Genomic DNA, 14891 nt, shown 5'->3' on the forward strand with positions numbered 1-14891 from the left:
TCGAGAGAAACATGGAAGAAATGGGGAATCATAAATTTTTACAATTCTGATGTGGGAAAAAAAAAATGTGCCAAGGGTTGGTGGGAGATAGAAAATGGTATGTAAAAATAAAAAGAGAAGAGATGAATACATTGGACCTGTAGAGAGGATTTAATTTTGGAAGAAGAAAAAGAAAAAAATAATCAACAAGTAGGAAAGGTCTGTAACAACATAACACAAGTTGAAATAATGAATAAAAGTTTCCAATCGGTATTCACTACGGAAAGTGATTTTGTACATAAGGAAGAGACTAGGAATATTGTGTTGAGGACACAGAAATGCAAGGAAAGTCCTGGGGACTGACAGGATTCTGTAGCTGGTGATACAGTCTTGCTGCTTAATTGTGCAATTATTAGAAGAACGTACAGTGCCTTAGCATTGAAAGATGGAAAACATAGTGGAGGACATAGGGAATCCTCATGGAAAGGACGAGAGATTCACTGAAAGAGTGATACATTAGAACATTAATAATTAGTGAAGGAAAGGATGTGAGAATGGAGGGAGTAATTAGTGATATCAAACAGGGAACAATAATGGCATCCATATCCTTCATCTATGTGACCTGACGGAAGGAACATAAAACTACACAAATCTGTTTCAAGATAATGAAGAGTGGAATACAAAGCTTGTAAATTACTACAGGAACATTACACAAAATTTACAACTGAAACCTGTGGAAATTAAATCTAAACGCATTAAATAAAATTTATTTTAATAATAAATATAAAATCAATCTTAGTATGACTGAATCAGGGTGTGCTAAGGATATTGCAACAGTCCTCAGTTGTCCTACATTATTCTTTCAAGTTCTTACCCATAAGTACAGCGATAGAGCTGAGAACACCAAACACAATCCCAATGATGCAGCCGACAGAGAGGCTGTCATCAGCGGCACTGATGACTCCTTGGTGCTGGGGCGGCACTACAGCGGGAGCCACTGGAAGGGGGTTGTCGTGGCGTAGGCTGACGCCCGTGGACAGGTCAGTGTCGAGCTGGGAGGGCGTCAGGGGACCGGCTCTGTGGAAGGATGGAAAGACTGTGAGACGACGACGCGCAAACTCGAACGCACATTGCTGCGTCGGCTCATGAATTTAACTACCGACGTTCGCCGAGGTGAATAAAGTCGTTTGATGATATTTAATATTGATAGAATCCTTCGCAATGAGTTGCACATACTAAATTCTATGTTTTTGATAGAATTAACTGTAAAATATACTACTAGAGAAGTTTTCTACTTTATTAAAATTATCTGACAGCCAGGACGGAATGTAAAGGACATCTTCATGTACAACCCCTTCCATTGCACATGTCCTGTGCTCTTTCTCTTCTCTTTCCTTTTTTTATGTCTAGTGATAGAGCTAAAAAAATTACCGCCTCATGATCCTAGCAGTTGATATACTCATAAACCCAAATGATAAATCTGATGATAGTAGTGATAATAACAGTAATGGCAAATGTGGTGGAGACTGGCGGTGGTGGTTAAATAACGTGACCATCAATTTAGTACTTTCAACGTAACGACAGCAGCACTTACGCGTTGCCAGAAGAGGGAACAAGGGACGGTAGCGATTCATCGTCTTTATAGTGTGGAATTTCACGATGAGTGACGGAGCTGTCAGGGAAGATTCCACCACCTCCGAGTAAGGGGTCCTTGTAGTCTTCACTGCTGCTGGGGTAGTCACCGTTGTCCAAAGGAACGTCTTCCTCTTCTTCCTCCTCTCCTACAACGACTTCGGGAGGAGGCTGCTCGTTCTCTGTCTCGACATCGACAGGAACCGGAGAAGGAATGGATTTGTTTTCTTCCTCGCTTTCGGGCTCTTCTAGGTTAGGTTCCTCGTATGTGTTTCCCACGTCAGAAGCCTCTCCGGGTGCTTGTGGCGCTTCAGGAGCCGGGGAAGTCGATCTTTGTGCAGATACCTCTTCGCCTTGGGTGTCGACCTCTTCCAGAACTGGAGGTGCTGAACTGGAAGCGCCGACAACGTCGTCAATAGCCTCGACAGGAGCAGAGTCGACCCGAGGACCTGCTTCTGGGTTGTTTTGTGTTTCACTGGGGACATCGGCAGGGACTTCGGCGACTTCGCTAGACGCCTCAGACACTTCATCGGGTGGACTGTGCGGAGTTGCAGAGGTCATACTCATAATCTGAAGAACGGGGACCTCGCTCCTGGGTACGGGTTTTCTTTGGGATTCCTTTCTGTCGATGTACACGCGGGACTGCCGTGACCCATGAGACGCCTCTTCAGCCTGGTAGTCTGTATTGGCAAGGTCAGTCACTTTCTTTTCGGTGCTGCCTTGGTTAACCTCTTCCTCTCCCTCATCCTCCTTCTTTTCTCCTATAACTGTACCTTCACTTTGGTCTGAACCTTCTCCTTCTCCCGCAATCTTTGGTTCTGTGTTTTCACTTCCCACTGCAATTTTGCTTTCTTCTTCTTCTTCTCCTTTAGTATCACCTTCTTTTGTGACTTCAGTTTCATCTCCACCCTCGCTTTCTTCTTCAACTTCACCTTCTCCTGAAATCTGTCCCCCCTCACCAGTTTCTCTTTTTTCTGTGCTTTCATTTTCTTCTTCATTTTGTATATGAACTTCGCTTTCGTCATTATCACTTGGTTCACTTCCCTCAAGGTCTCCGAGTCCAGCAGTGGCCTCGTCAGTTTCATTAACATTAGGACTAGAAGTTTCACTGTTATCACCTAAGGCTTCCTCGTCTACTTCTACTGGCACATCGTCCAACACAGAAGAGACCGGCGTAGGGCTCTCAGCAATGGGGTCCTCGGCAACAGGTTCCTCTGCAGCAGGTTCTTCAGAGACAGCCCCTTCTTCAGATACAGTCTCGTGTATTGTAGATTCTACTGCAACTGGATCTTCCTCTGTAGGGTCTTCCTCGACAGGAGAGTCTTCAGCTAAAAGTTCTTTCTCAGCAGGTTCTTCTGCTGCAGGTTCTTCCACTGAAGGCTCTTCTGCTGCAGGTTCTTCTGCCACAGGTTCTTCTGCTGCAGGTTCTTCTGCCACAGGCAGTTCTACAGCTGGTTCTTCTTCTGTAGGATCCTCCGCTGGAGGCTCTTCTGCTAATATGTTTCCAGCAGGTTGTTCTTCAGAGTCTTCCCCTGCTGGTAATTCTTTTACAATAGGCTTGTCTGCTACAGACTCTTCTACTGGGGGTTCTTCCGCTGGGAGGTCTTCTGCTGCAAGTCCAGGCAGCTCTTCCTCTGCGGCTACTGCGGTAGGTTCTTCTACTGCAGAGTCTTCTACTGCAGAGTCTTCTGCTGGAGATTCTTCAGCTGGAGGTCCTTCCAGCTGAGGTTCTTCCGATGAAGGGTTTTCCGCCGCAAGCTCTTGAGGTACAGGTAATATTTCCCCCGAAGTTTCTTCTTCTGCACGTTCTTCTTCTTTGGTTTCTTCAAGAGCAGGTTCTTCCACAGCAGGTTCTTCTGTTTTGGGTTCTTCCACAGCAGGTTCTTCTGCTTTGGGTTCTTCCACAGCAGGTTCTTCTGCTTTGGGTTCTTCCACAGCAGGTTCTTCTGCATTGGCTTCTTCCACAGCAGGTTCTTCTGCTTTGGGTTCTTCCACAGCAGGTTCTTCTGCATTGGCTTCTTCCACAGCAGGTTCTTCTGCTTTGGCTTCTTCCACAGCAGGTTCTTCTGCTTTGGCTTCATCCACAGCAGGTTCTTCTGCTTTGGGTTCTTCCACAGCAGGTTCTTCTGCTTTGGCTTCTTCCACAGTAGGTTCTTCTGCTACAGGATCTTCTGCTGCGGGTTCTTCTACCGAAGACTCTTCCAACGTATGTTCTTCTACCGCAGGCTCTTCCGCTGTATCTTCTTCCACTTTAGGCTCTTCTCCTGTAAGTTCTTGCTCAGGAGGTAGGTCCTCCACATCGGGTTCTTCTGGTTCATGATTTACCACAGTCGGCTCTACAACTGACTCCTCTTCAGTTGATTCCCTTTCAGCAGGGTCCTCTACATCGGGCTCTTCTGGCGCAGGTACCTCAACAACCGAATCATCAGGTACAGGTTCTTCGACAAATGGTTCTATAATAACAGGTTCTTCTTTAATGGATCCCACTTCGATAGGTATTTCCGGAATGGGCTGTTCACCGACCAGTTCTTCTGGTATACTTTCGTTTATTTGTGGTTCCTCTACGGTATGATGCTCCGGTGGGGCAGACTCCCCAGAGTCCTCGAAGGTCAAGGTTCCGTGAGTGTCTTCGTCTGTCTTGGTGTCGGGGAGGGGAGCTGCCGCGGCAGGAGTCGTCGAACTGGTCGAGTCGAGGGCCTCGGTTACTTCTTGCGTAGCCTGAGGTTCCTCCGGCTCACCAACGTACACATCATCGACCCCTTCATTCCCGGCAGAAACTTCTGGTAAAGAGGGTGAGGGTTCTTGGGAGAGAACCCCAGTCAACAGGGCATCACCGGGAGGTTCACTGTCAGGCGGAGTGGACGAAGGCCCGCTGTGGGTGACCTTGACTGCCACCTGGCTGGTCGAGACTTCGTGGGAGACTTCAACTTGACTGTGGGTGACTTCGATGGAATGGGCATCGGTTGACGGGGGCGATGGTTCATTGTTCGGTATGGGTGATGCGAAGGCCACACCCAGAACCAGCACCAGTGTCAGCACTGCGGAGAAAAAACAAAACAAAACATTAAAACCCATTATCAGCCAAGTAACAGGAACTTAAAACGATTTAAGGTTACCCCAGCCCCCTCTACAACAATGGGATATCAATCAACCACGCATCCCCTACATTCATTCACATTAAATCGCTTTTCCTTAGTTAGAACAATTTTCATAAACCACGTCACCGTATTGAAGGGGTTCAGATTATAAATGATGTGCACAAAGGCCTTGGATGCATTCTTGTTGTGCGCTCAAACTGACAAGTCAGCCAATTGTCGGTAACCTGCGGCTCTTTCAGGCCACTTGTGCGGCTCCAGAAGCTTCTTACAGAATAATTATTCCTTCAAAACAAAGACGTCATATATCATAAATTTTTAAAACATTGAAGGCGAAACTGTATTATATATATATATATATATATATATATATATATATATATATATATATATATATATATATATATATATATATATAGTGGCAGTCGCTTCGCTGTTGACACATAAATAGCATCGGCGCCTCGGAAGATCCTCAGGAACCGAACACCTGGAAGTCACCGGCTGCCCTGAGGTCATGACCCGGCTGGATCGGGTCGGACAAAACAGCTCCTTGAGGTCCGATCCGCCACGAGTCTCCTGGAACACCCGTAGCCACCAGATGTGCTGAGTGTCTTCCATGGGGCACTTAACACGAGGGTCATGACCTGATCCCAGTGAATATATGGGGTCACCGGGAGTTCACCAAGGACAGACGGCCTCGGGAACTGAGGAAGCTGTCTTCAGCCACTTCCCACACCGAGACTTCACTGCCCGGGACAGCCATCGTCTCCTCCTCCTCCCAATCCTCCCGCGGCCAGAAGTGAGCTTATCTGATTCATAGACACACAACTAAAAATAAACTAACAAAATTTTCCAGCGTTTGCTTTCAACCACGCCCACATCCCTTACGTTTCTGACACACACACACACACACAATTATATGTATATATATATATATATATTCATTCAACTTCTAAAATATCTGTAGCCATCAATTATAATTTGAAGAAATATCTTTCCTAGTGTGAACTTATTTTTCTGTACTGTGGCTCCGACAGCCCAACATTTTTATCAAACTTAAAAAGTGGATCTTCTAGCTATACGGGTTGCCGATCATAGGCCATGCATTACTAGGGGAGGACCCTACCAACTACGCTATGAGGAATGTCTAAGAGAAGCCCCTTGGAATTCCACCTGAAGCCTCCCGACTTCAGTTCGCGTTGTGAAGCGCTGCAGACTTTTTCCTCATCGGTTTTTACTGAAGAAAACCATTCCTTTCCCCTGCTCTTCTCCTTAGATAACATTTCCTTAGTTTTTGGTCAATCATTCTACTACAAAAATTAGTTTTCTATTCCGTCCCTCTGTTGATTTTTGTATTAACGTTAATGACAAGTTCCTTTGTTTCTGATAATTTTTGTTTTCTTGGTTGCATTTCTTCTCATCTAAAGGTGTTTTAACGGCATATTTGTGTGTGTGTGTATGTGTAGGTGTGATATGAACACAAAAACACGCACCGCACATTAAGAAACATATCTATATTGATCATAAATGCGTGCAAAGAATTATTCTACATTTGTATGAATCATGGACGATATCAGGAAAATACAACTTCGTTATAACACAAACAACAAGTAAAGAGTTTGTATCTATACCGATAGGCTTCATCGTACGCCCGTCAAGCAGAACTACAAAAAGTAGAAATTAGGTCTGTTTTTCATTTAATTCAGGTCAAGAATCACAGGCGTGGTTGGTTGACTTTGAGTCAATCGTGTCTTGGCCCTACGAGAAAGTGACATTATTTAAATGTCAGACTGTATAACAAAGAACTTTTTTTTTCTCCAAATTATTGGTTTTGATTTAAGTCCATAAGGTGTCATTATTGATAAAAATAAGGTTTTACTCCTGTGAGCATTTGTTTTTAATTATGAGTGGAATAAGGATATTTTAATCAAACAAGTCGAACAAAAATATGGACACATTAATATTTTGTAATAATTTTAGTCTATTGAAAAAGGAATTATTTTGTATATTCTATTTACTCTAAGTATTGTGCATGAGAGACCGTCCCAAGTACTTCGTAACTGTTTAAAAGCAATAAATAAATAAAAAAAATGGAGAAAAAAGTTAAAGTGACGGATTTAGTTATAATTTTTTCTGTTATCTGTTTTTAAAAACAATGATGGAGATAAAACCATCATACTGATCATATCGCAGGACAAATCATTACTGTCACCATCCTCATCATCAATATTACTATTCATGGTTCTCAACTGTCGCCCTCGAAGTCGTCGTAGTTCGCCACCCAAGCATTCACTCTCACAAAACCCATTGTTTGTCATCCACATCATCGTCACGGTCGCTGCTATCATCGTCGTCCGCGTCAGTCACTTTTATCATTGCATGAAGTCAAGGAAGGTGATGTTTTGGAATCATCACACCCAAAGGGTAATGTGACGAGACGACAAGCAACGACGACGACGACGAAAGGGAGCGTTGATGACGTCAAGTCAGACTCTATGGAAAGGCGATCAAAACCCGCCGCGTAAAACCCTTGACGACAGATACTTTCGTCAAAGCGATGCATGTGTTGGCTTTCTCTCGAACTTTTGGCGTGTGCGGAACCACCACGCCTTCTTCCTGCCATCACAGCGAGGAAAAGAATACCAGTTTTTTTTAATAACTTTTTTTTAAGCAAACGATGGGTGAAAGTGACATGGAGACTGAGAGAAAGGGGAGAGAGCGAGGGAGATAGACTGACAGAGAAAGAAAGGGGGAGATGGGTAGATACAGAGGGAGATAAAGAGGCACGGAGATAGGAGAGAAAGAGCGGAGATAGAGAAAGATAAAGGAGATTAGAAAAACAGACGGGAGGGAGATTAAGATACAAAGTAAAAAGAGGGAGATAAACAAGCAGAGAGAGAGAGAGAGAGAGAGAGAAGCTCACTAATACTGAAACAAAATCGGATCGGTGCTCACCAACAATTGGGGAAGGGGGGTGGTGGAGGTTTGGAGTAGTAGGGAGACTTCAATGCGGGCTAGATACTGATCCCAGTTTCCTGTCGCACTGAACGTCATGGTCCTGACCGATATCATCAGGGCGGTGGAGGGAGATGGGGGGAGGGGGGACGGGGTGGCAGATGCGGGCAGGGAAATTGGATGGTTCCATCCTGTCCTATTGTTTGGTCTTGGATAATGATAACATTCACCAACGTGGTTGGGTTAGCAACTCTACATGGAAAAGGTCCATCATTTACATATACATATATATACACATATATATATGTATGAATGTGTGTGTGTGTGTGTGTGTGTGTGTGTGTGTGTGTGTGTGTGTGTGTGTGTGTGTGTGTGCGCGTGTGGAAGAAGTCACGGGTCTAGATCCGAGTTCCGAATTCAACGTGGTTGGGTTAGCAACTCTAAATGGAAAAGGTCCATCATTTATATATATATGTGTGTGTGTGTGTGTATTTATGTATGAATGTGTGTGTGTGTGTGTGCGCGTGTGGAAGAAGTCACGGGTCTAGATCCGAGTTCCGAATTTATTCCTGGACGGGTATCGAACTAGGATCACCGGGGTAGCAGTCTCGAACACTACCACTGCGCCGTCGAGTCGTGTGTGTGTGTGTGTGTGTGTGTGTGTGTGTGTGTGTGTGTGTGTGCACGCACGCGCGGGTACTGACGCAATACCAATTGTTTGGAGGAAGGTTCGCCGTTAAGCGTAATGACAACAATTCCGTCATTACTTCAACTGCGAGTACTACTACGACTACTACTACTACTACTACCGCCAGCGTCGAGCGGTTCAGGGAAAGCGGGCGAGGGCAAAGGGCAAAACGCTGACGTAAGAGTGTTGGGCAAGAGAGCAGATTGCCCCATGGGGAAGGTGGTTGGTACATTGTCAAAGCTACTCCAATTTTTTTTTTATGCCACTTCCTTTCTAGCTCTACGAAATCCTCACGCTTCACCTCGCATCATTTTTGTGTACACGAATTATATGTTCTTATTTGGTAATCCAACAATCATGCATGAAAAAATCTGCCGAAAATGTACGGAAATTATATAAAAGAAATATATAACTACATTATAAAAAAACACCTCATCAAACAGCTACTCTTTCATGTGTGTGTGTGTGTATATGTGTGTGTGTGTGTGTGTGTGTGTGCCCGCGCGCTCCTATTAACTAGCAATATTTCAAACTATGGCAGACCAATTCACGCATCCCCCCCCCCGTATCTAGCCCCACATTTGAGAACCACTGTGTGACGTTCAGGAAACGAGAAACTTTATTTCAAACGTTCGAGAGGGTTACTGATGGTCACGTAACGGCAGGATGGGCACGGCAACCACTACAATTACGACGATGAATGCAGTGATGGTGATGATGATGATGATCAGACGAAGAGGTGAAGCGGGTGGGTGGAGGTGTGAAAGTAGAGGATGAGGGAGTGAAAGAGGAGGAGGAAGGATAGAGAAGGGATGGAGGAAGAGGAGAAAGAGGAGGAGAGGTGGGGGCAGGAAAGGAGGTGTGGGGAAAGGGAGGGGGAAAAGGAAAGAGGGAAGGAGGAAGCGGGGGAGGAGGAAAGCAAAATGGAAGGGAATTGGATCGAAGCGAAAGGTAGGGGAGGGAGGGAAGATGACGAGACGATGGCAATACACATATACACACAAATATGTACTTACGGTACATACATAAATGCATGCAGATTTCTCAATCTACTGGTACCTACGGCACCTTTGGCCCCACTTTGACTTTCGTTGTTCCTGCTCATCCATACTATTCCGCACTATGCCGATGGTTCCTGCCATTTGTCAAAGGCGTTCCGCGAGGACGTAAAAAAGCGCGCCATGAGGCGAGTCTGGGAGCAGTTAGCAGAGTATGTGTTGTTGTTTTTATGTAATGTAATTCACCATCGTTTCTATCCTTCTGGACAGTCCTGAGCCACTGTCGTTGTTATCTTAGGTTAGTTGTAGAGCAAGTGTGACCGTCGGAATTGCTCAGAGTAAATGGTTTTAAGTGAATGTAGGATCGAGTCAGGGTTGTGTATTGTCGCCATGGTTATTCAATGTACATATGGATGGCGTGGCAAAGGAAGAGAAATACAACTGTAGAGGGCAGAATTTTGGAATTAGTAAGGAAGAAAGGCTATGGGAAGTGAATCAGTTATCATTCACGGATAGCAATGCACTTGTAAATGATGCGTTGTAAGATATGAAAGTTGGTAAAATACCAGGATTAGGTGGGTGTTACATCGACTGTGACATGGGGTGGGGGTAGTGTTAGTGATTGGTGAGCTTGTTCAATATGTGTCTCAGAATCATTTGTTGACAAAATGAAGGAGGTGCGAGAAAAGAAAGTTACGAATACATACTAGTAAAAGTAAAGTTGCGAGATGCACAAGTTGATAGTAGTAGGATGAATGCGAGTGTACATAGCGAGGTGATTAAGGAAATGAAGAGTTCTAAGTATCTGAGGTTACGCGTGGTGACGAACGAAAGTATAGATGTAGAGGTGGAACCGCAGAGTTCAGAAAATGGGTAAATGCTTGGATGGACTAACGAGTATGGCAAGTGGTACTTGGGAGGAAAGAGAGAGTTACGAAAAGGAGTGATTGTACCCCACGGTACTTGTACTGTAACGGAGGAGAAAGGGAACAGACTGAATGTGTTTGAAACGAGGTAGGATTGGTGTTTCAAGAATGGACAGAGTGAGGAAATGTGGAAGCGAGACACGGGTTGAGTGTTGGAAGAAATTTGTCTGAAAGGTGTCCCAGAGAAGGTTTGGGCATAAAGAAAGAATGGAGGAGACGCGATTATGTAGAAAGCAGAAGTAGAATAAGCCTGGCAGAAAGACCTACAGTAAAACAGGATAGACGGGGTGAAAATCAATTTGGGCATGCGTATATCAGCAGTGCACAAAAGAAAGTTTAAGACAGGAATGTGTGGAAAGACTGTAAACATTTGAATGAATGCGACAGGGGGTTGTACGGCGAAGCGGTGGGGGTATACCAGCATCAGCTGTCGTGCCCTCCAGTGAGCTTTGCCTCGCTGCACTGGTTTGACCCATGCAGTGGGACGTAGTTCAAGCGAATTTTCATCATCTGGATCAGAGGTCGGCATTCTCTGACACGCGTGCCAAACATGACACGTGGCTGGGTTGACCTTGGCACGCCAGCTGGTTTTGAAATATTGTTACATCATCGAAGAATAACGTCACTACTTTAAATAAACAAAACGTGATGACAAAAGATTAAACTAAAAACAAATCGTCCCGGATCTAACATTTACCTGACATCCCCACTGTTGTAAAACAGCGCACATGAATTGACATAAACTTGCGTACGTAAAAGAAGCATTCTTGGCACGCTGGCACAGTCTCTTCCAAAGGTTGCCCACACCTGATCTAGGTGATCAGGTGAGGTGGGTGGGAGGTAAGGTGGTCGTTTGGACCAGATGGCTGATTTAACTCAAGCTAGCCTATATATAATTTTTGTTACAACGATCAGTGCCAATACTTAGGGTATTGCTGTAATTACTCTGTCCTTCCATCTCTTACTTGGTCGTCACTAGCATCAGGTAATGATGACGTAATAAGAAAAGTGATCTATCACCTTCATTTGGTTCATTTTATTTCTATTTGTCGATGCCTCACAGGTGCAAGCGTACTCGTAGATTCATCCCACGGGGAATTCCCTTTTGGGAGGCTGAAGTTTTCCTGGCGAATCTTAGAACGACAATCTAAACAGAAATTCCCTCAAACGTTGCGATTTGGTCATAAAACCGCGAAGATGTGTGTGGTCAATATCGCCACTACTTGTCCAAAATTCTAAATTGTTCTAAATTTGACCAACAAATATAATCTAAGCACGCTGGTGTTCTGACGCACTTCTCTTAAGGACAACTAAGTTCTTCACAAACATTACACCAAACTGTGAGTTTGTGTCAACGTTCCGTCTCCAGATGAAATAAAGAAAAGAACATAAGAACGAAGGAGACTGCAAGAGACCATAAGGCATGCACTAGGCAGTTCCATGTCCTTTACCACCTGTCATCCCCATCCATAAAGCTGTCAAGGAAACTTGAAGTATCTTTGTGTGCGTGTGTTGGGGGGAATCCTCGCATTACTCCAATTCACAAAATATAAATTTTCATGAAGTTTAGAAGAAAAAAAAAACTCCTCTGCCACCACTTCCCCCCCCCCCCCCATCTCCTCCCTTAATCATGTCACCTAAGCTCCATTTCCCGCCAAAGAGAAGTGCGCCTCGCCGCTCGGGACGCTATCGACCGTGACATCACGGGCTTGTACCGTGTACGAGGATCGTGCCGGGAAGCCCCAGACACGAAGGATTGCGATTGAGGAAGTGGGTGGAGGGTGACGGAATAAAATAAAGTCTACAAGATCAGTCATCATGCATGTATATACGTTTACGTGTATGTGTGGATGTATTCCTGAATGTATTAGAAGGATTCGTAGGTTTTCGATTTTCTGCATAGTTCTGCTAGATATTTGACTATTCTAAGCTGTTAGGTTCATGTGATCTAGTTAGCCCTTTGTTTCTGGTCAGGATTTTGCGGTGGTTAACTATAAAACACTGAGTTAAAGGACAGTAAAAGCTTTTAAGGTAAAACTAGACCAGAAATCAGTAATAATTATACTAAAAATGATAACAACAATAACAACAACAATAATAATAATAATAATAATAATAATAGTAACAACTAATAATAATAATAATAACAACGATTATGATAATAATAATAATGAATGATTACGCACATATCATGAATAATTCACTGAATCGTTTGACAATGACAAGACTCGAGCATCACGCACTTGTACAAGGAAACCCATGTACAGCAGCCCCTCATGGATCTGTGGTTAGCGTCCTTGCCTCCAAAACCGAAGGCCCGGGAACGAGTCCCGGGGAACTGCTAGGTGGTGGCCATGCAAACACACCTTACGATACAATATTAAGTCACAGAGACTGCCCCATCCCTCTGGGGATAGGCCGAGGGTCCTGCAGTGAGCTCACGAGGTGTTTACGTTTTTACTGGACTGTTTCCTCACTCAGGGATTTGTCTAAATTGATTCACAAGTAAGGACAACTCTGTTTCTTGACATCTACATTTAATTTTTTTTTCAGATTCTTTTCGTGTGTGTGTGTGTGTGTGTGTGTGTGTGTGTGTGTGTGTGTGTGTGTGTGTGTGTGTGTGTGTGTGTGTGTACGAGTGTATGTGTGTGTGTGTGTGTGTGTGTGTGTGTGCGTGTACGTGTGTGTGTGTGTGTGTGTGTACGAGTGTGTGTGTGTACGTGTGTGTGTATACGTGTGCGTGTGTGTGTGTACGTGTGTGTATACGTGTGCGCGCGCGCGTGTGTGTGTGTGTGTGTGTGAGAGAGAGAGAGAGAGAGAGAGAGAGAGAGAGAGAGAGTGTGTGCGTGTGTGTATGTGTAATTTGTAAATTACAAGTAAATATTTTATACAAACACAACCGTAATCATAATTACTAATTAATCATATCACCAATTACGTTATCGCATTAATGAAAAAAATGGACAAGATTAATTCGTGATACATTAAAACCTATTCCACATTCTCCCTTGTTGGGATAGTATAACTGGAAATTAAATTTCAAATAATTCGTTAAATGAGTTATATTCGTTTCTTTAACTTACTGAAAGTATATTCTGAGTAGAAAACTATAGATTTTTTTATCACTTACTGTATAAGAATGATAATATGGAAAGATTTACAAAAGCTTCGTAAGTATCATGTAGTTATTCTTCAAAAAGTCGACATTTCAGTTATGTAATGAATTCATGAAACAGCAACATACTAAAAATTAATCAAACAAATATACAGAAATTTCGTCTCGAAGCCGAGATTTGACTACACACGTCAATTCATATATTAGTTCGTCCACATGGAAATATTTTTGTCTTTACGATTTTTACACGTTTTCTGCGCATGCGCATCTTGTTGAAGGTTTCTCGCGATTGTCACAGCACTTATGGACTTCTATTTAAGCGTGCATAATTATGTGTGTATAACAAATATACAAGTGTACATGTATGTACACATCAAATGATTGGTATACACAATCCTGAAGAAATATCAACAACAATTGTTGCTGCCTCAATTTCACGGACTGAAAACCCGCAACCCCAGAATATCCGGCAACGGTTCTCCGGCCTTTGCATAGATCTCTCTGGAATGAGATGTTGAAGTGTTCACTTGTAACTGATTGGAGGAGAGGAAGGAGTCCCCGGTTGTTAGAGCTTAAGAGAGAGAGAGAGAGAGATTATGGGATTGGTCCAGGAACCAAGTGCCAGCCCATTAGGACTGCACTTCCAGATGACATTCACAGTGAAGATCACGATAGGATCCCAAGACAACCGAAGGGGAGATAAACCTCAACGACGTCCTTCTCAGGACGACCACAAGCAAGTACTGTCGTCGGTCAAATGTAGAGACAATTTCAACATGTGCAGGGCGTCTTTGTTCGAGCTGCGTTTGGGTGTGAGATTGTAGAGGAAAGGGCTTCGGGGGGGGGGGGTCCAGACCGAGACGTGGGGGGAACTGGTACGACACACATGGAAAGACTCGTCGTCACTCCTTTGTGAACAGGAAAAGGAAAAGAGCGTAACACCGTGCGTCACAGGAAAACACACACATACACACACGCACACACACACACACAGTCGTGAGAGAGAATCGCGAAAGATGGCGTAAGCGTCCAGAAGATTAGGGAAGTCTTGGATGACAAGCATTTTGGATTCAGAAATGGAAGCTCATTTGTCTCAATTATGTTAATGTTTTTTTTTTACTCCAGGACAGTAGAGGTACTGTAGGTGAGAGATGGGTGGGTGGACAGTGTGTATCTTGATCTGGACAAAGCCTTTGGCAAGGAAGCCTTCTGGAATAGAAAAGAGAGTTCGTGAAAGATCGACACATGGAAACAGTAGTAAAGGATCCCAGGATGGAGGCATGTAACTGGCGGAGTCCCTCAAGGATTAGTGCTGGCACCCGTCCTTAATTTACGTAACATGAATGAATGGCCGAATCTACACTAATTTACGCAAACGACTCAAAGACCACGAAAAAAATAAAAAGATTTAATATTATTTTTTTTTTAAAGATATATAGATAACTTATATAAGGAACTAGGTGTGGAAAATGAGTTTCAGTACCAAGATGTGCTAGGTACACG

General features: G+C 43.8%; 1 protein-coding gene across 9 annotated transcripts in view; it reads right to left on the minus strand.

Annotated features, from left to right (window-relative positions):
- Positions 1-14891, minus strand: part of LOC143037892 (uncharacterized) — a 233689-nt gene that overhangs the window by 15111 nt on the left and 203687 nt on the right. For all 9 annotated transcript variants that reach the window (XM_076206534.1, XM_076206529.1, XM_076206527.1 and 6 more), the window contains 2 exons: positions 1574-4649; positions 854-1056 (listed from right to left, as the gene is read on the minus strand). In XM_076206534.1, coding sequence (XP_076062649.1) covers positions 854-1056; positions 1574-4649 — 3279 coding nt within the window. The remainder of the gene's footprint in view (positions 1-853; positions 1057-1573; positions 4650-14891) is intronic.

This window comes from Oratosquilla oratoria, chromosome 23 (genome assembly GCF_046742065.1).
Source record: "Oratosquilla oratoria isolate Oo_2021 chromosome 23, ASM4674206v1, whole genome shotgun sequence".
NCBI classification, from domain to species: Eukaryota; Metazoa; Arthropoda; class Malacostraca; order Stomatopoda; family Squillidae; genus Oratosquilla; species Oratosquilla oratoria.